This window comes from Oratosquilla oratoria, chromosome 8, assembly GCF_046742065.1.
Source record: "Oratosquilla oratoria isolate Oo_2021 chromosome 8, ASM4674206v1, whole genome shotgun sequence".
Lineage (NCBI taxonomy): Eukaryota > Metazoa > Arthropoda > Malacostraca > Stomatopoda > Squillidae > Oratosquilla > Oratosquilla oratoria.
Window position 1 is genome coordinate 56,062,100 of NC_134784.1, and position 19,758 is coordinate 56,081,857.

At 40.2% G+C, this 19,758-nt stretch overlaps 1 protein-coding gene across 3 annotated transcripts in view; it reads left to right on the forward strand.

Annotated features, from left to right (window-relative positions):
• The window catches only part of PolD1 (DNA polymerase delta 1, catalytic subunit), a 362,759-nt gene that overhangs the window by 55,455 nt on the left and 287,546 nt on the right, over positions 1-19,758 (forward strand). For all 3 annotated transcript variants that reach the window (XM_076189251.1, XM_076189252.1, XM_076189253.1), the window contains exon 3: positions 22-115. In XM_076189251.1, the coding sequence (XP_076045366.1) occupies positions 22-115 (94 nt within the window). The remainder of the gene's footprint in view (positions 1-21; positions 116-19,758) is intronic.

The window sequence follows — 19,758 nt, forward strand, 5'->3', positions numbered from 1 at the left end:
CTATTCTTACTTTATGTGCAGAACTGATGATGACGAAATGGATGATGATTTTAATTTTGAAGACAGTGAAGAGTTTTTGCTTGAAATGGAAGAAAGAATGGAAATTGACTCAGCGGTATGTGCATTTTGTTTGTCTTAAATATTTTATGTAAAATTTTGGTTCTATTTTAGCTGTGATTGTTAGCATCATCCTCTAAGTGGACAAAATATATATATATATATGTGTGTGTGTTTTTGTATATATTTTTTGGTGGAAGGTAAGTTGAGAGTGGAGGATAAATGGAGAAAGAGGAAAAGGACAGAAGGTAGGGAGGTACTTCGAGTGAACTGCTTAAATGAGAAAGAAAAGGAGTACAAGAAGCTGAAAGAGGAGTAGGAGGGAGTAAAGAATAAAGTAGAACTAGGAGTGGAGGAGGAATGGGGATGGTCCAAGGAGGGAGTTACAAGATGTGCAAAGATGGTGTGTGGAACAACGAGGATCGGAGGAAATAGAAGGAAGGGTAGTGAGTGGTGGGATGAGGAAGCAAAGAAAGTTGAAGAAGAGAAGAAGCGAGCTTTCACAGATTGGTTACAAAATAGGATGAGGGAATTATGTGAGAGGTACAAAGAAAAGAGAAGAAAAGTGAAGTATAAGATGAAGGAGGCAAAGAGGAGAGCAGATGTGAAATGTAGGAAGAGTGTGACAGAAAAATTTGAAAGTAATAAAAAAAAATTTTGGGAAGAAATTAAGAGAGGAAGAGTAGGCAAATCAAGTAGAGAAGAAAAGATAAAAGGTGCAGATGGAGAGATGACAATGGAAGAGAAGGCAGTAAGAGGAAGATGGGCAGAGTATTTTAGGGAGTTGCTAAATGTGAAGGAGGATAGGGAGGGAAATGTAGTTGCAGTGGAGATGAGTGAGGATAATGGAGGAGAAATAAGGAAAGATGAAGTGAAGGCAGTTGTTAAGATGAGACCAGGTAAGGCACCTGGTCTGGATGGATCTCATGCAGAATGTCTGAAAAAAGGAGGTACAGTTATGATGGACTGGCTGGTGAGGTTATTTAATATTTGTTTAAGAGAAGGTAGAGTGCTGGAGGATGGGAGAATTGCCTGTATAGTTCCACTTTACAAGGGAAAGGGGGACAAGTGTGAATGTAGTAGTTTCAGAGGGATCAGCTTGTTAAGTGTAGTTGGGAAGGCTTATGGAATGATCTTGATTGAGAGGATTAGGAGAGGAACAGAGGGAGTAATTGGTGAGGAACAGTGTGGGTTTAGGACAGATAGGGGTTATGTAGATCAGATTTTTGTGGTAAGACATGTGCAAGAAAGCTATGGATTTGGAAAAGGCTTATGATAGGGTAGACAGGAAGGCATTGTGGGAGGTATTACAGATATACAGGATAGGAGGAAAGCTTTTAAGAGCAGGCAGGAGTTTTTATAATAGTAAAGTTAGGATTAGAAATGGAGAGAGTGAGTGGTTTGAGGTAAAGGTGGGACTTCATCAGGGATGTGTTATGTCACCCTGGCTGTTCAATTTATACATGAATGGGGTGGTGCAAGAGGTAAATGAAGGTGTAGGTCAGGGATTGGAGGTGGTTTGGGGGAAATTAAGAAAAGAGGGAGATGGGCCAGTTGTAATTTGCTGATGACACTACTTAAAGCAGGATCAGAGAAGGGATTGAGGAAGATAGTGACAGAGTTTGGGAAGGTGTGTGAAAGAATGAAGTTGAAGATGAATGTGGGTAAAAGTAAGGTAATGAGATGTATAAGGGGCAAAAGTGGCAGCAGACTGGAAGTGACTATTAAGGGGGTACGCGACACCTGGGGGGGTGAATTTGGTCAAGATATGGCATTTTTCAAAACTGTGTTCAAAATGTTCGTATACCACTTAGAAACAAATCCCGACAAATAATTTTCCAGCCGCGCGCAATTTAAAGGTCCTGGGTGAGGATTAAAGGGAAAGATTTAAAGGCGCAACCCACACTAGAAGGAGGCGTGCCACTTAGGACCTTCAGGCGCAGCGAATAACGTTGAAATTTGATTGAATTTACACTCGCCCAGTGTATCAACGGCCAATACGATTGTGGAGGGGAAGGGAGGAAGGTGGAGGGAGAATATTTCGCCAACTTTGTGCGAAACTAAGCGTTAGTTACCGGCTAGCTCTGAAAAGGGAAGTATGCATGTCTCATGAGCTCTTATTGCAATCTATTACTTTAGCTAGTACATATTACTCTTTAGTACAGTCATCATGGGTAGCAAAAAGAATAAAAGAACATCACAATGACAAAAAACAGCAGTTGAAGATGGCAAGCAGTCAAAGACGACTAAAGATCTCACCACCTCTCACTCCACCACCGCCCTCACCTGCACCTCTGTGATGGTGACAGAGGTAAAGGACAACATTAGACTAAACAATTCAAAGAGGAAGATTAAATCCAAAGAAGAAAGCAAGAGGAAAAAGATCAAGGCTATACAGGAAGAAGAAAGAAGAAGGGACATCATATGATGCTGGAGGGGGTGCCCTACCAACATAGATTGGCGAGGGGAATCTGATGAGGAAAGAGAAGGCGCCCACTACTGGAAAATAAACCTCTTTCCAATGATTTAGATACCCTGAAGACCCCCAGCAGAGAGGTTTCATATGAAGAAACCGCCAAAGGTGCAAAAAACCAAATTATATGATGTTGTCGTCTGTGCGTCGTCACTACTGTGACATACTTATACTTTAGTTTTTCAGTATTTAAAGTACTTATAATTAAAATATGTTGATAATTTTTACTGTACTTATTATATAATAAGAATTAAGCCATGAAAAAAACCAGTCAAATTGGTGAAACTATAAGCAAGTTACAGATATATTCATATTTCAAGTTGCCATATCTCCGTTCGATATTTTTCTACTTTTTTTTAATCATAAAAAATCTAATATACATTAGATTTAGATGAAACTTACAGGGAATATTACTTTTAGTAACTGCTAGGGCCGATCCTTCGAATATTTTGAATAGGATGAAAGAGTTCGGAGTAATAATGGAAACAAGAGCAAAAAAAATTGTATTTTTCAAGATTTTTGCCAGCCATTAAAATTGAAATGCCTGTATGCAAAAGTATAAAGGAAATTGTTCAATTACTAAATGACCGGCCCTAGGTGTGCCTACTGAATAATCATAGCCAAAATATAAAACAAATTGGTCCACGTATTATGGTGCTGTGCACTTTTAAATGTCGCTACTGGTATACGTACATGTGTACATGTGTACATACATCATTCTGCTTCACCTAAAATGTAGGCAATATGGATACCTATTTACCTGAGAAGTTTCAGCTCTTTACTCTAAATATTTTAGAAAATGACCTCCAGGTGTCGCGTACCCCCTTAAGGGAGAGAGACTGAAGGAAGTGGATAGTTTTAAATACTTGCATGCAAATATGGCAGGAAAGGGAGGAGTGGAGGTGGAAGTAGGATGTAGATTGAGAGAAGCGAGTAAATACCTTGGTGGATTAAAAGTGTAATGAGAAAAAGGCATTTGGGAATGGATGGTAAGAGAAGACGGTAAGAAGTAGTGATGGTGCTGACAGCACTGTACGGGGCAGAAACATGGAAGATGAGTTTGAATGTGTTTGAGATGAGGTGGCTGAGAAGTATGATAGGGGTTACTAGACTGGATAGAGTGAGAAATGAGGAGGTGAGGAAGAGAGCAGGGATGGAAAGGGAGTTGTTGTTGTTCCCTAGACTGTCTGTCCGAGCAGTCCCGTCTCCCCAAGGAATGCTACAGCCGAAACTGGGTTTTCCCACAAATCCTTTATAGAGTGTATGTTGTGTTGTTTGCGTGCATGATTGTGTGTAATGCAGTCTTCCATTATGTGTTGTATGGTATGGGGTGAAGTGTTACATCCTGGGCAGCTGTTCACAATGCGGTCATCCAGCCTCTTCTGGTAGCTTAGAAGTGAGTTGGGAGATAGGGTTGATGAAAGAGTATTGGGATGGTTTGGACACATGGAAAGAATGAGTGAAGAAAGACTAGTAAAAGAGGTGTAGAAGGCAGATGTGGAAGGAGTGAACATAAGGGGGCGACCTAGGATGAGATGGATGGGGTAAAAGGGACATTGGGAAAGGGAAATATCTATTGAGGAAGGACGGAAGAGCATAGAAATTGGGTGAATTGAGAATGGTTGTGTATGGATAAGGCTATGATGCATGAGGGGGAGTGGGTGGGGGTGTGGGGGTGAAAGAGTATATGTGAGAAAAAAAATTGACACAGCCCAAAGGGATTTTTCCCTCCTGCATGAGGGGAAGGAAAGGGGGGGTCGCTGAATTAACAAAGTGGCCTTGCTGTGGATGTGCGGTGTCTTGTAACACTGCTTCTGACCCAGGGCAGTGGGCAAGTGCAGCGATGACCCGTCATCCAGGAGGTGTCAAGATAAGAGGGTGGATGGGAGTGGAGTGTGTTGGGGATAGAATGGGTGGGAGTGTTTTTTTTTTTTTTTTTTTTTTTTGCTACCTCCCTTGTAAGGGGGGAAAAACCTTGGTATATGTATATGTGTTTAGTGTTTACCTACTTGTGTTATGTGGGAAGGGAGCTATGCTTGTGGTGATCAGTCTTTGTATCTTTCAGGATCAAGTTTCTTTATCTAAATTATTGCAGGTATCCAGTATTCTATATGGGAAGTTTATATATATATATATATATATATATATATATATATATATATATATATATATATATATATACATACATATACAGACATTTTTGTATATACATATACCAAGTCTTTTCCCCCCTTATAAGGGAGGTGGCCAAAAAACAAAGGTATAAAAACCACTCCCACATTCCATCCCTATCACACTCCAATTCCTGCCACCCTCTTCCCACCATCGTATCTTGGCACCTCCTGGATGACGGTCATCCCTGCATCTTGCCCACTGCCCTGGGTCAGAAGCAGTGTCACATAACACTAGGGTTGCCACCCGTTCCGTAAAATACGGAATCGTCCCTTATTTGAGAATAAAATGTTGCGTCCTGTACTGACTCAATACGGGACGCGGTTTGTTCCATATTTTCCCGAGTGCCCACTGCACCTCTCTGCCTGTTCTAAATTGTGCCTCTCTTATGTTGAACCATTTATTTTGGGCAACTTTTGGTGGAAATCCGCTACTTTTTCTGAAAATTTCTGGCAACCCCCTCAGTGCTCACTGAGCCACTGAACTGTCAACACCACGCAAATGTCATCGCCTGCAGATTATGATACCCCAGCGGTGAAGACGAGTCCACCACCTCATAAAAAGGGAATATGCCTCCAAAAGTACAGACATGAATGGGAAGAGGCATACCTGTGGCTTAACAGCGTAAGTGGAGAATTGTATAAAGCGAACTGCAAAGCATGTAGGCGCACATTCTCAGTATCGTATGGTGGACTTTCTGACATCAAACAGCATGCATCAGGAGAACAACATTCCTGAAATGCAAGATCACAGAAGACCCAAAGTGTAGTGTCACAATTCTTCATGACTGAAACATCTCAGGCAGAGATTGATACGGTATGTGAGATATGCACATGTTATGTTCTTACTTATCTGTGGTTTTATAAGATGTCGAGTCAGAATAGGGCTATTAGCCTAGGCTACGAGCCTACGTAGGCTATTTCTATTTACCTGCATAGTCAGTATAGGATAGATTGATAAATATAATAGATTACAAATGAATAGATTGATAAATAGATACAGATACATTGATGGATAAAAGAGTGATCAGATTACATTGTAGTCTACAGTGTAGTCTCAACACTTTATTTATCTATTAATGTATCTATCTTACTCATACCTGGGTTACCTATGTACTTATGCATATTAGGATTTTTTACATAGTTTTAAATCATATTTCTGAATGAGCTGTTCTTTATATGTGTACATTTTTAATTCTGTTGATTAATTAGTACAAAATTTTATCATTAATAACTAATCAACCATAATGAAAAGTCATAGGATACTATTCAATTTTATTCTCTCCTCCCCTCTTCTCTCCTCTCCTCCCCTCTAGGTTATTGCAGCTGAAATAACAGGTATACCACACAGTAAAGCATAATCTTGGCTACAACAGTGCTGACTGTGCTCACAAGCTAAATAAAAAGATACTACCTGATTCCAAAATACTGAAGAAAATGACTTTGGGGAGAACAAAGGCAGAGGCCCTGGTGAAAGATGTCCTAGCTCCAAAGGCAGTGGGTGATGTCCTCAAGGCCCTAATATCACCCCTCCCATTCTCCATACAGACGGATGCCTCAAATAAAGGAAACCGGAAGATGTTTCTCTTTGCCGTCCAATACTTCAGTCCAGAGTATGGAGTCACAAACAAAATGCTTGATTTCATTGAGAATTCAGTTGAGTCAGCTGCCGGTATTGTAGCTCTCCTGGAACAATCCCTTGATAAATTTGGTTTGTCATTGGACCAAGTAACAGCATTTAGTGCAGACAACACTAATGTTAACTATGGTATTCACAACTCAGTTTTCACCAATCTGAAAATGAAGCATAAAGATCTGCTGCAAGGAAACTGCCATGCCCACATAGTGCACAACACATTGAAGCACGCCCTTGACAAGCTCTCTGTAGATGTTGAGAATGTTGTGCTGAAGGTATATGGCCACTTCTCCATAGCCAAACGAAGGGAATCCCTCAAAGATTTTTGTGATGTGGAATTCCAAGAAATGCTACGACATGTAACTACCAGGTGGCTCTCTCTTAATCCAGCCATCCACCGACTGATACAAACTTGGTCCGCACTGAAATCTTACTTCATCAGCCTGGGGGGATGACTGTCCAAAGCAACTGCGAGCTTTGTTGAAGCTCAGTAAAGTGTCTGAATATGCAAATGAAGAAGATGTAGACATAGTGGTGTACCTCCTATTTTGTAGTAATATCCTATCCCTCTTTGAGGAGGTTGTAAAGAAGCTGGAGAGTAATGCAACCACCTGTGTGGAATTATATTCCATCATGGACAACTTCAAGCAAAAATTCACACAGAGAAGAGATGACCAGTTTTATGGCTACTTAACTAAGGTGAAGCTGCAGCACCTCCCTCCACAAGATGTAAGCATGGCAAGGACAGATTTCACTGCATTTCTAAACACAGCAATCTCATATGTTGTCAAATGGTTCAACTTCTCAGAGGACAACTGGCTGTTCTCACTGCAACCTCTCTCTTTGGACCATAACACCTTGACTTTCAATGACATCGAGAAGGTGGCTAGTAAGATCAACCTCATCAATAAAATCAACATGGATGAACTCTATGATGAATGCACCACATTCAATATCATTCTGAAGAAGTTCAGAGAAGATGCTGAATGGAAGACCAAAGATGTGGCTGCCAGGTGGATGTCTGTTTTACTAGGAGCTGACCTTCCTAACATGTTTTCTATTATAAGCCACATACTGAGCATCCCAGCATCCACTGGATATGTTGAAAGGATCTTCTCCAGGATGGCCAACAAGTGGAGTGAAAGCAGGAATAGATGCTCTGTGGAACTCATAAGGAGTGAGCTCCTGATCACTCTCAACTTTGAGCAGTCCTGTTCAGAATTTCACAGCAGTGTTTTGAAAGACAAAGAGTTACTCAGTGCTGCAAGGAGCAATAAGAAGTACACTTGGAAGAAGAATAAGTAAAAAAGAGGGAATACTATTGACTTGTGTATCCAGCCTTATATAACAATGTTCATTGGTAATACTCACTCCGGTGGTGGTCGGGCCACTTGCTGAACCCTCACCGCTAGCACCAAATGCCTCCAGACTCTATGGTCCTGTGCCATTGTCATCCAATCCCGGACATCTGCTCCAGCCCTTTCCAGGTCCTCCCTCACGTTGTCCATCCATCTTCTGCATGGTCTTCCTGGAAAACGTCTTCCTCCTACCATCCCATCCATCATCACTCTCATTGGTATTCTTTCTTGTTCCATTCTTGCAATGTGGCCGGCATACTGCAGCCGCCTTGACTTTATATTCATGATATTTATTTGGCCTGATGTTTCCCTTAGCTCTTCATTATGCCACCTCCATTCTTGGTCTAGTTCGTCGAATACTGGGCCCAAAATTTTCCTTAGTACACTGTTCTCAGATACAAAAAGGGTTTTTTCCATTTACTTAGTCAGGCTCCAGGCTTCGCATCCATATAATAGAATGGGTTTTATTATTTATTATTGTTCATTGGTAATAAAGAACTTTAAACATGACTAATTGTTTTCTTGACTACTCCTTTCCTGACTACTAAGTGACTCCAGAGGCTAAGTGATCTATGCATTTTTCAAGAGTTTGGGCCTTTATAAACAACCAGGTTTCTCCCTGGCCACCTGAACACACGCGCCACGCACCCGGAACGTCCCTGGTAGATGGTAGAGGTGTCCCTTATTTTATTTTGCAAAAGGTGGCAACCCTACATGACACAGCACATCCATAGCAAGGCCGCTTTATTAAATTGGCGACCCCCTCATGCACAAAAGGAGAAGACGGGGAGAAATCCCTTCAGGCTGTGTCAAATTATTTCTCACACATACTCCCTCACCCCCCATCCCCCACCCACTCCACCTCATGCATCACAGCATCATCCATATACAACCAATCTCCATTCACCCCTATCTTCTGTCCTCTCCCGTCCTTCCTCAACAGACGTTCCCCTCTTTCCCAAAGCCCCTTTTACCACACCCATCCATCTCATCCTAGGTCAACCCCCATGTTCACTCCTTCCACCTCTGCCTTCCACACCTCTTTTACTAATCTTTCTTCTCTCATTCTTTCCATGTGTCCAAACCATCCCAATACTCATCCACCCTATCTCCCAACTCCCTTACCACCCCCTTCTCCTCACCTCATTTCTCACTGTATCCAGTCTAGTAACCCCTCTCATACTTCTCAGACGCCTCATCTCAAACACTGAGAAGGATCCCTGAAAATTAAAGGAATAATGGTGACAGAAAAAAATAGGGGACCAAATAAAGAAACTCGATGTCAGTTATATGGGCCAGATGGAATAGCAAACTGGATATTAAAAGAATGCATAGATGAACTCACAGATAAAATACACAAGGTAATTGACTTCTCACTCAAAGAAGGAGAGTACCACAAGACTGGAAAAATGCAAATATTGTACCAATATATAAAGGAGGAGATAAAGAAAATCCAACGAACTATAGAGAAGAAAAGGTAAAAGGTGCAGATGGAGAGATGATAATGGAGGAGAAGGCAGTAAGGGGAAGATGGGCAGAATATTTTAGGGAGTTGCTAAATGTGAAGGAGGATGGGAAGGGAAAGATAGCTGCAGTGGGAAATGCTAAGAAAATGACCGTGATGAGTGAGGAAAATGGAGGAGAAATAAGGGAAGATGAAGTGAAGGCAGCTGTTTAGATAATGAGAGCAGGTAAGGCACCTGGTCTGGATGGATGCCATGCAGAATGTCTTAAAAAAGGAGGTACAGTGATGGTGGACTGGTTATTTAATGTTTGCTGAAGAGAGGGTAGAGTGCCGGAGGACTGGAGGAGTGCCTGTATAGTTCCACTTTACAAGGGAAAGGGGGACAAGTGTGAATGTAGTAGTTTCAGAGGGATTAGCTTGTTAAGTGTAGTTGGGAAAGCTTATAGGAGGATCTTGATTGAGAGGATTAGGAGAGGAACAGAGGGAGTAATTGGTGAGGAACAGTGTGGATTTAGGACAGGTAGATGTGTAGATCAGATTTTTGTTTTAAGACCGATATGTGAGAAAGCTATAGGAAAGGGGAAGGATGTTTTTTGGGCCTTTATGGATCTGGAAAAGGCTTATGACAGGGTAGACGGAAAGGCACTGTGGGAGGTTATGCTGATATACAGGATAGGAGGAAAGCTTCTAGGAGCTGTCAAGAGTTTTTATGAGAGTAGTAAAGCTTGTGTCAGGATTAGAAATGGAGAGAGTGAGTGGTTTGAGGTAAAGGTGGGACTTCGTCAAGGATGAGTTATGTCACCCTGGCTGTTCAACTTATACATGGATGGAGTAGTGCGAGAGGTAAATGCAAGGGTAGTGGGTCAGGGATTGGAGATGGTTAAAGAAAATGGAGAAAAGTGGGAGGTGAGCCAGCTGTTGTTTGCGGATGACACTGCACTTGTGGCAGGATCGGAGGAGGGATTGAGGAAGTTGGTGACAGAGTTTGGGAGAGTGTGTGATAGAAGAAAGCTGAAGATAAATGTGGGTAAAAGTAAGGTGATGAGATGTACAAGGGGTGAAAGTGGCAGTAATCTGGAAGTGAGTATAAGGGAGAGCAACTGGAGGAAGTGGATAGTTTTAGATACTTGGTTGCAAATGTGGCAGGAAAAGGTGGAGTAAAGGAGGTAGAATGTAGATTGAGAGAAGTGAGTAAATGCCTTTGTGGATTAAAAAGTGTAATGAGGAATAGAAATTTGGGAATGGATGCTAAGAGGAGACTGTATGAAGGAGTGATTGTGCCAACAGCACTGTATGGTGCAGAAACATGGAACATAAGAGAGGAAGAGAGAAGGAGCTTGAATGTGTTTGAGATGAGGTGTCTGAGAAGTATGATGGGGGTTACTAGGCTAGATAGAGTGAGAAATGAGGAAGTGAGGAGAACAGGGGTGGAATGGGAGTTGGGAGATAGGGTTGATGAAAGAGTATTAGGATGGTTTGGACACATGGAAAGAATGAGTGAAGAAAGACTAGTAAAGGAGGTATGGAAGGCAGATGTGGAGGGAGTGAACCTGAGGGGACGTCCTAGGATGAGATGGATGGATGGGGTGAAGGGGGCTTTGGGGAAGAGGGGAATGTCTGTTGAGGAAGGACAGAAGACAGGGGTGAGTGGAGAGTGGTTGTATGCGCAGGATGTTGTGATGCGTGAGGTGGAATGGATGGGGGGTGGGGTGGTGTGTGTGAGCAAAATTTTGACACAGCCCGAAGGGATTTCTCCCCATCTCCTTTGTATGGGGGGGTCGCTGATTTGGTGAAGCGGCCTTCCTGTGGATGCGCTGTGGACAAGGTGCAAGGATGACCCGTCATCTAGGAGGTGCTAAGATGGGAGGGAGGGTGGAGGGGTGTGGAGTGTTTTCAGGGATGGAATGGGTGGGAATGATTTTATGCCTTTTTCTTTTTGGCTACCTCCCTAGTAAGGGGGAAAATGCCTTGGTATATGTATGTATGTATAGACCGGTATCCCTTACAAGCACTATTGCAAAAATATGCGAAAGAGTTATAAAAAATAAATGGATTAAATACTTGGAAGAGAACAAAATACTAAACCCCAACCAATTTGGGCGTAGAAGTGGAAGATCATGTACTACAAACTTATATCCTGTTTCTTTTTATCCAGATAGTTGTTTAATTCACTTTGTCCTGAAATGCCTCTATGTTGGTATACTTTATTTTTAATTTGTTCCTTGTTCCTCCTTTTTTGTTTACTGTTTTATATATATACACACCATTTTCTCAGCCCAAAGTCTAGTACTCTCTCTCTCTCAAAAAAAAGTCTTTTTGGTCTCTATTCTCTCTCTTTTTTTATGCTTCATTTCTAATTGTCTTTCCCCTCTCTTTTTCTTCATCACTTTTTTTTCCCCACTTTTTGCCAACTTTGCTGGGTTTTTTTTTTAGTACTTCTGCTAACACCTAACAGTGATTCAACCCTGCTTACATCCAGTCTTCCCTTCATTAGTTCACTATATTTTTGTCTATATTCATCATCCTCCATTTTATATTTCTGACATTGAGATTACTTAACTGAATCATTATTTCTTTCCTTGTTACTTCTATCTCTTCCATAGGGGGGACCTTCTCCTCCCACCTGACATCCCTAAGTTGTATGTTCTCTCTCGTAAACACTGATTTAAAATGCTTGTTCATAATTTTTGCCATTTCTATTTCCTCTGTGTATTCAACTCATTGTCGTAGTTTCACTAGTTCTTGTTTGGTTTTCAGTTTGTTGTTTACAAATCTATAAAATAGTTTTGGTTGATCTTTACATTTTTTTACGACATCCTTTTCGTATTTTCTCTTTTGTGCCTTTGTACATATTCATTTCTATAACTAGTATATATTTTCCATTTTTCAGGTCTTTTGTCTTTCTTCCATTTTATCCTAGCTTTATCCCTTTTGTCCTAACTCACTACATCTTTTGTTGTACCAACACTACATATCCTTTTTCTTGTTTTTGTCTTGGAGCATACTTTTCCACTCTTACAAAATTTTGTCAGAATATTCCATTTCTCATTTCATTGTGTAACCTTTCCCAGTCTGCTTTTTTAGAAATTCTCTTATTTTATCAAAATTTGTTTTTCCATACATCCATCTTCCCTTTCTATATTGTTCATTTTTTCCATGTATTTTTCCTCATTTAGTTCCAGTTCAACCAATATGTGGTCACTTTTACTTATTGGTGTCTTATATTCAATCTTGTCCACTGTTTCAGGTTCTGATGTGATTATTAGGTCCAGTCTCAATGGTTCTTCTCCATTTCTATACCTAGTATTCTCTTGTATCCATTGTGTCATTGTATGTTCTATAATCATATCAAGTAGTAAATTTCCCCATAGGTTGTCTCTCCCTTTTGCTGTCATCTCTTCCCAGCAGATTTCATTACAATTAAAGTCACTCATTGTATCTATTCTTCCGCCATCTTCCATTATCGTATTTAGTGTTATCCTTGTGTCTTTTAACATATTTTGTGTTCTCTTCCCATGAAGCCATTTTAGGAGGCACATAATTTACCACAAAATTCGTGCTCTTCTTGTCCCTGTCCTCTATTTCCATCATAATCATCTCCACTATATTCTTTCCATATGTAACATTCCTCACATTTATATCCTACTTAGTCAGGAAAATAACTCCACCCCCTTGTTTTACTTCTCTGTTTCTAATCCAATAATTATGTACACCATGTCCTCCATTGTTGGGTGGTAATGGACCTTTCAATTTTGTCTCTACAATTCCCATTATGTCCGGTTCTTTTTCCTTCAGATAATCGTTCAGTTCATTCAAGCCTGTTATTAAGCCATCTATATTTGTGAAAGACACTTTTAATTATGTGTTACCTCCATCCTGTTTTCTGTTTTCTCTACTATGAACCATTTCCTCACTTTCATATCCACTTCTCTCCAGTAGAATTTCTCTTTGACTGTTCTGTTCTCATTTTTTCCTTAGCTTCAATTCTTTTTGTTTTCTCTTCCTCTCTTTCCTCTTTATTCATCATTCTTTTTATCCATACCTGTTTATACAGATCACTTTTTGCTAGTTTCTCTGTTTTTGCTGAGGCATTCTTTGCTGCCATTTGTGACCTGAATTTAACCTTAATTGGTCTGGTCTTGTCTATATTGTATTTCCCTAGTCAATATATTTCTTTATTTTCATTCTCTATTGTTCATCTTGAACTATTTTTTAAAACCTTGTTTACTTTTTCTTTACTCCTGTGGTCCTATTTGGATTATGCTTCTCTTCCATTCCTAATATAATTATACATTTCTTTTTATCAGCTCTCTTACTATATTCTCCTTCTCTCCAATCACTTTAATAACTGTGTCCTTAGTTTGTTCTTTCATCTGTTGTTTCACTATATCTAAATTCAATTTTGTTATTGTCTTGGACTTTTTTCCAACCACTTACCACTTTTGCTATGGACTCTTTATTCTCTTTATTATTCCTCTTTAATTCCACATTCTCATCCTTTACTTCTTTTAACTGTCTTTTTAATTCTTCTATGTCTTTAGTTAGGTTTTGATTCTCCTTTCGTTCTTCCAGTTTATCAACTCTGTGTAACTAGTGCAAGTTGGCTAAATCTCACCTCCCATGCTTCATTCATTTTTGTTAATTTTTCCTCTAGACTTACTAGTCGGGGAGGTTGTCATCTCCCTCATAAATCCATAGAAGCAAATATCTCTTTCTATTGAGCTGCTGTTATCTATATTCCTAATCTTAATACTTTGCTTACTTGTTTGACTTCAGTTGTGTCATCTGCACATCTTTTGTTTACGGGGTGTAAGGCCCGTTCCTAACTTTTCTCATTTTCTTCCATTTTACTCTAATGCCTCCCCTTCTCCTTTTTCTTCACCTGCTCACTACATCATGAGCTTTCCCCTTCCCTACTAATACAACACAGGTACTCCCTCATTGCTGAAATCCACAAAAATTGTGTTTTTTTCAGGAGTTCCAATGTTTGCCGTCAATCTGACGTGTGTGTTTGTGTATATATATATATATATATATATATATATATATATATATATATATATATACTGTATTTTAAGGCTTGAAAGACGCTGCATCTTGGAAGATGCATCCTAATATTTGAAAGAAATTTCTAAGAAAAAAAAAAGTCATTCTCATACAAGAACACATTCACCATATACCTGACCACTGAACACAAAAACAAAAGAAGCAAGGAGTCTGCAAGACACTTATTGTCTCAGCACTCATTACAAATTTGCTGGATCACTCACCACAAATTTACAGCTATGTAAATAAAAACACCATAGGTAAATATGTACACACAGTTAAGCAGTCCATCTCTTCTTGTTTTAGTGGCGGGTGACACCACGTATTGGATACAGTACGAAATCACTTGTCCGATTTTGTTTGTATGGCGATGATACTAGTTGGTGATTAGTAAATATACTGTACATTTTTCATTGTCCAAGGGTGGTTTTGTTTTCATAAAAATAAACTAAAAATTTCAAAAATATGCATGTAGAAATATAAAACTTGAAAGAAATTTATTCATCCTCAAATCCCGAGAACTCGTCACCACTGGATTCATGTAAAAGTTCTGAACTCTCATCTGCAGAGTTATCACTACTGTACTTAATTTACATCATATAAAAGGCTGAATTAAATAGTACTTAAGCTAACATCATAGTGTAATGACTCAACATACAAATCCAGGTCGCTATCGGTCAAGTGTCCAAGCTCACTTGAGCCTGGGTGTTGCCTTACAATACAACATTCGTCTTGGAAGATGCACTAGTATTTTTCAGGGTATTTTTTAGGGAAAAAGTGCGTCTTGTAAGCCGTAAAATACGGTATATATATACAGTCAACTCCCCGTTAATGTGAGGGTTATGTTCCTGGAGATGTCGTGTTAATGGAAATCGTGTTAATGGAAATCGTGTTAACGGAACATAATTTCTCCATAAGAAATAATGGTAATAGTGGGGGTTATGTTCCTGGACAATAGGAAAGCCTGTCCATTTTGGTATTATATTACTAAAAATCCTAAACAAACACTATTAATAAATTTGAAGGTTACAGAAACAATAAAAACACACACTCTTACTATATTGGTATTTATTGTGCGGTAAAATAAATAATTTTATGCATGTAAACATTATGACGCATCACTATGGAAGACAGGTGAGTGGAGAATGGTTGTATATGGATGATGTGATTGCATGAGGAGGAATGGGGGGTGAGGTAGTATGTGTGAGCAAATTTTGACACAGCCCGAAGGGATTTCTCCCCGTCCTCTCCTTATATGCAAGGGGGGTCGCCGATTAAATGAAGCGGCCTTGCTGTGGATGTGCTGTGTCTTGCGACACTGCTTCTGACCCAGGGCGGTGGGCAAGGTGCAGGGATGACCCGTCATCCAGGAGGTGCTCAAATGAGAGGGAGGGTGGAAGGGGTGTGGAGTGTATTTAGGGATGAAATGGGTGGGAGTGATTTTATGCCTTTCCCTTTTTGGCTACCTCCCTTGAAAGGGGGAAAAAGCCTTGGTATATGTATGTATGTATGTACTACGATCACTGTCACTTGCCGTGCTCCCATCCCCAACCTCACTCCCATCCCCAACCTCACTCCCCTCTCCTTCCTCACTCCGCTCTGCCTCAGCACTCTGCTCTCCCTCCTTGCCTCACCCTGCCTCCCTCTTCCTTGACTTTTTTTTTTTTTTTTTTTTTTTTTTTTTTTTTTAAAGAAATGGTGGAGTTCCATCTGCATCGTCTCTTTCTTCTTTTGATCTAACATCACTTTGTAACAGTTCAGCTATGACATAACTTTTCTGACCACTGTTGCACTTCTGTTAATATTCGGATCTTTGGCTTCCAAGATATCCAGTCCATCTTGTATAAACGAGGGTGCTTTTTCGAGATCACTTTTTGTCAAGACTCAGGCTCTGGGGTTTCTGATATAGGCCAAGATGCAGCTGCCTCCAACTCTGCATTCTGTATCATCTCCATCTCTCCATCTCTAACAGTTCTTCATTAGTCAGCTCCAATGTTTGTGGTTCTAGCAGTTCATCAATGTCCTTCTGCTCAAGTTGGTCAAACCCGGCTTCCCTGGCCTTGTCAAGACTTTCCTTGTTAGCTTTAGAGACATTTTCTTGGATGTCAAACCCGACGAAATCATACACCAACTGAGGACACAGATGTTTCCAAACCCCGTTTAGGCATTTCCTTGGCACTTTCTTTAATGAAGTGGAGAGCATCTTTGATGGTAAACTGCTTCCAATATTCCTTCACGGTCATCTTATCTTTTTGTGTCCTCTCAACCATGTCAGTCAGGGTCGAACGTAGATAATACGACTTGAAGGTTTTGATAATTCCTTGGTCACATGGTTAAGAAGCAGTGTCGCAAGACACAGCACATCCACAGCATGAAGCGGCCTTGCTGTGGATGTGCTGTATCTGGCGACACTGCTTCTGACCCAGGGCAGTGGACATGGTGCAGGGATGACCCATCATCCAGGAGGTGCTAAGATAAGAGGGAGGATGGAGGGGTGTGGAGTGTATTCAGGGATGGAATGGGTGGGAATGATTTTATGCCTTTTCCTTTATGGCTACCTCCCTTGTAAGATGGAAAAAGCCTTAGTATATGTATGTACATGGCTGCAGAATGGAAGTGGTGTTTGGCAGCAAGAAAGCGAGCTGGATGTTGTTGGAGAGATTTTCTATTGACGGGGGATGGCTGGGAGCATTATCCAAGATCAGGAGAATCTTAAATGGAATCTCTTCCATCTCGCAGTTAAGCTCTAACTCTTTCTCCAATTTCCCAAAATAGTCCTTGAATATGCTCCCAGTCATCCATCCTTTTTTGTTGGAATATCAGTAGCAGGGTAGGAAGGTGTTGACGTAGCCGTGTGAAGACACAAGATCAAACCAAATTAGTGTGCCATAAATTGCGAGTTGGTGACACAATTTTCTTTTTTGTTGCGGTGCACGAAAAAAACGAGCATTTACAATCTCAGTAAAAAATTTCAAAGCCTTCATGATTAATAATCAACATCCATACATACACACCTTCAATGCTCGTGGATTTTCCGAGTGGTAGACAAGGGTAGGTTTCAGCTTGCAGTCTCCCTCTGCATTGACATCGAACAAGAGCATAAGACGATCCTTGGAAGCCTTAAATCCAGGTGCTGTCGTCTCCTCAACTGAGATATAGGTCTGGTTAGGCAGTTTTTTCCAATATAGACCTGTCTCATCTATATTAAAAATCTGCTTGGAAGTGTAGCCACCCTCCTCGATGATGGTGTTGAGGGTAGCCGAATACATTTTGGCTGCTTCCACATCGGCAGATGCAGCTTCCCCAGTCATTTTGAGATTGTGGAAGCCATATAGTTTCTTGAACCCGGAGAACCACCCAGAACTGGCATTGAAGGTCTTGGCTTTGTCTTTGTCTTCCTCATTCTCGTCTTGCACATCCTGGTAGAGACTTAAAGCTTTAGCTTGTATGATGGCCATGCTGATAGGGACATTATGCTTGTTTTGGTTTTGGATCCATTGTGCCAATAACTTATCCATCCTCTCCATCTCCATGGATCTTGCTCAGGAACATTGTGAAGAGGAGGCTGATGTACCAGCAACAGAACTGGCTCTGATCTTGTCAGCATATGCCCTGATGGTCCGCAAAGTGCTCTCATTCAATCCGGTAACATGAACAATAATAAGTTCTTTCACCCTGATCATAACGATCCAACACTTCTGACTTCTTTTCTATGGTCACAAGTTTTCTTGATCTCTGCTGCACTCTCCTTTGGGGTATCAGGAAGCTTGGGTGCCATAGTACACAAATTTATATATCACAAAACTTTGATAAAATTGTTTATGAGTTCCACATGCTGTGAGGGCTGGCTTCACATTGAGGACAAGAGGCAGAGAATGAGAGCGTGGGAGTCAGAGCATCTCTCCCGTGCTCTAGTGACGAGATATTCAACTACAGTAGGCGGGAAATTTAACTCACGTAACATCGGACATTTCGTGTTATCAGAATATATATTAATGAATTTTAAGTCGTGTAAGACCGAAATCGTGTTAATGGGGAGTTGACTGTATATATATATGCAAAGAAATCACAAAACACACGTGATAAACTATTTTTGCAGAAACCATCGGGAAATTGAACAAACAGATACCGAACGTTTTCGTCTATTTAGACATTTTCAAAGGTACCTTTGAAAATGTCTAAATAGACGAAAACGTTCGGTATCTGTTTTTTCAATTTCCCGGTGGTTTCTGCAAAAAAAAAATATATATATATATGTATGTATATATATATATATATATATATATATATGTTTTTATCATTTGACAATTTTTGGAAATAGACTCAACCACTGGGATTCGAACCCTTGGAAATAGACTAGGCAAGGGTTCGAATCCCAGTGGTTGAGTCTATTTCCAAAAATATATATATATATTTATACATATACATATATCTATATATACTTGTATTTTATGGGAAGATATCTATGCTCGTAGTGACCCTCTTTTGTGTTTGTCTGCATCCAGTTTGTTCTTAAGGTCATGTATAGTTTTAGCACTCACTGTTTCCTCATACAGTTTGTTCCAGATATCTATCACTCTGTGTGGGAAGTTATTCTTTTTCAGATCTCTTCTGTAACTGTCCTTCTTAAGATTCTTCTCGAATCCTCTTGTTTTTCTTCTGTACCACTTTAGTAATTCATCTCTATCAAGAATTTCCATCCCTTTCATAATTCTGTAGATGGTTAGTAAATCACCTTTCTCTTCTTTGTTCCAAGGTTGTAGATTTAGTTTATCCAATCTTTCTTCGTAAATCAAATTGGAGAGTGTTGGTGCCATCTTTGTCATTGCTCTTTGAATTCTTTCTAGTTTATATATTTTTTTTGGAACTAGGTGACCATAGTGATGCAGCATATTCCAGTTTTGGTCTTATCAGTGTAACTAGTATTTTCTTAGCCATTTCTTCATCCATGTAGTCAAAGGCTACTTTCATAGATCTTAATAAGTCGAAAGTTTCTCCAACTAATTCTTTTGAGAAGCAAATTGGAAAAAAATTAATAATGAAGAAACAAAGGTGGAAGAGAAATGGACAATTTGGAAGGAATCTACAATGAAGGTGTGGATAAGTATTTACCTAGACAAAAAAAGGATAGGGTGTATATAAAATCCTGGTAATAAGAGGAGACTATATGAAGGAGTGATTGTGCCACTGTATGGGGCAGAAACATGGAACATAAGAGAGGAAGAAAGAAGGAGTTTGAATGTGTTTGAGATGAGGTGTCTGAGAAGTATGATAGGGGTTACAAGGCTAGATAGAGTGAGAAATGAGGAGGTGAGGAGGAGAACAGGGATGGAAAGGGAGTTGGGAGATAGGGTTGATGAAAGAGTATTAGGATGGTTTGGACACATGGAAAGAATGAGTGAATAAAGACTAGTAAAAGAGGTATGGAAGGCAGATGTGGAGGGAGTGAACATGAAGGGACGTCCTAGGATGAGGTAGATGGATGGGGTGAAGGGGGCTTTGGGGAAAAGGGGAATGTCTGTTGAGAAAGGACGGGAGAGGACAGAAGACAG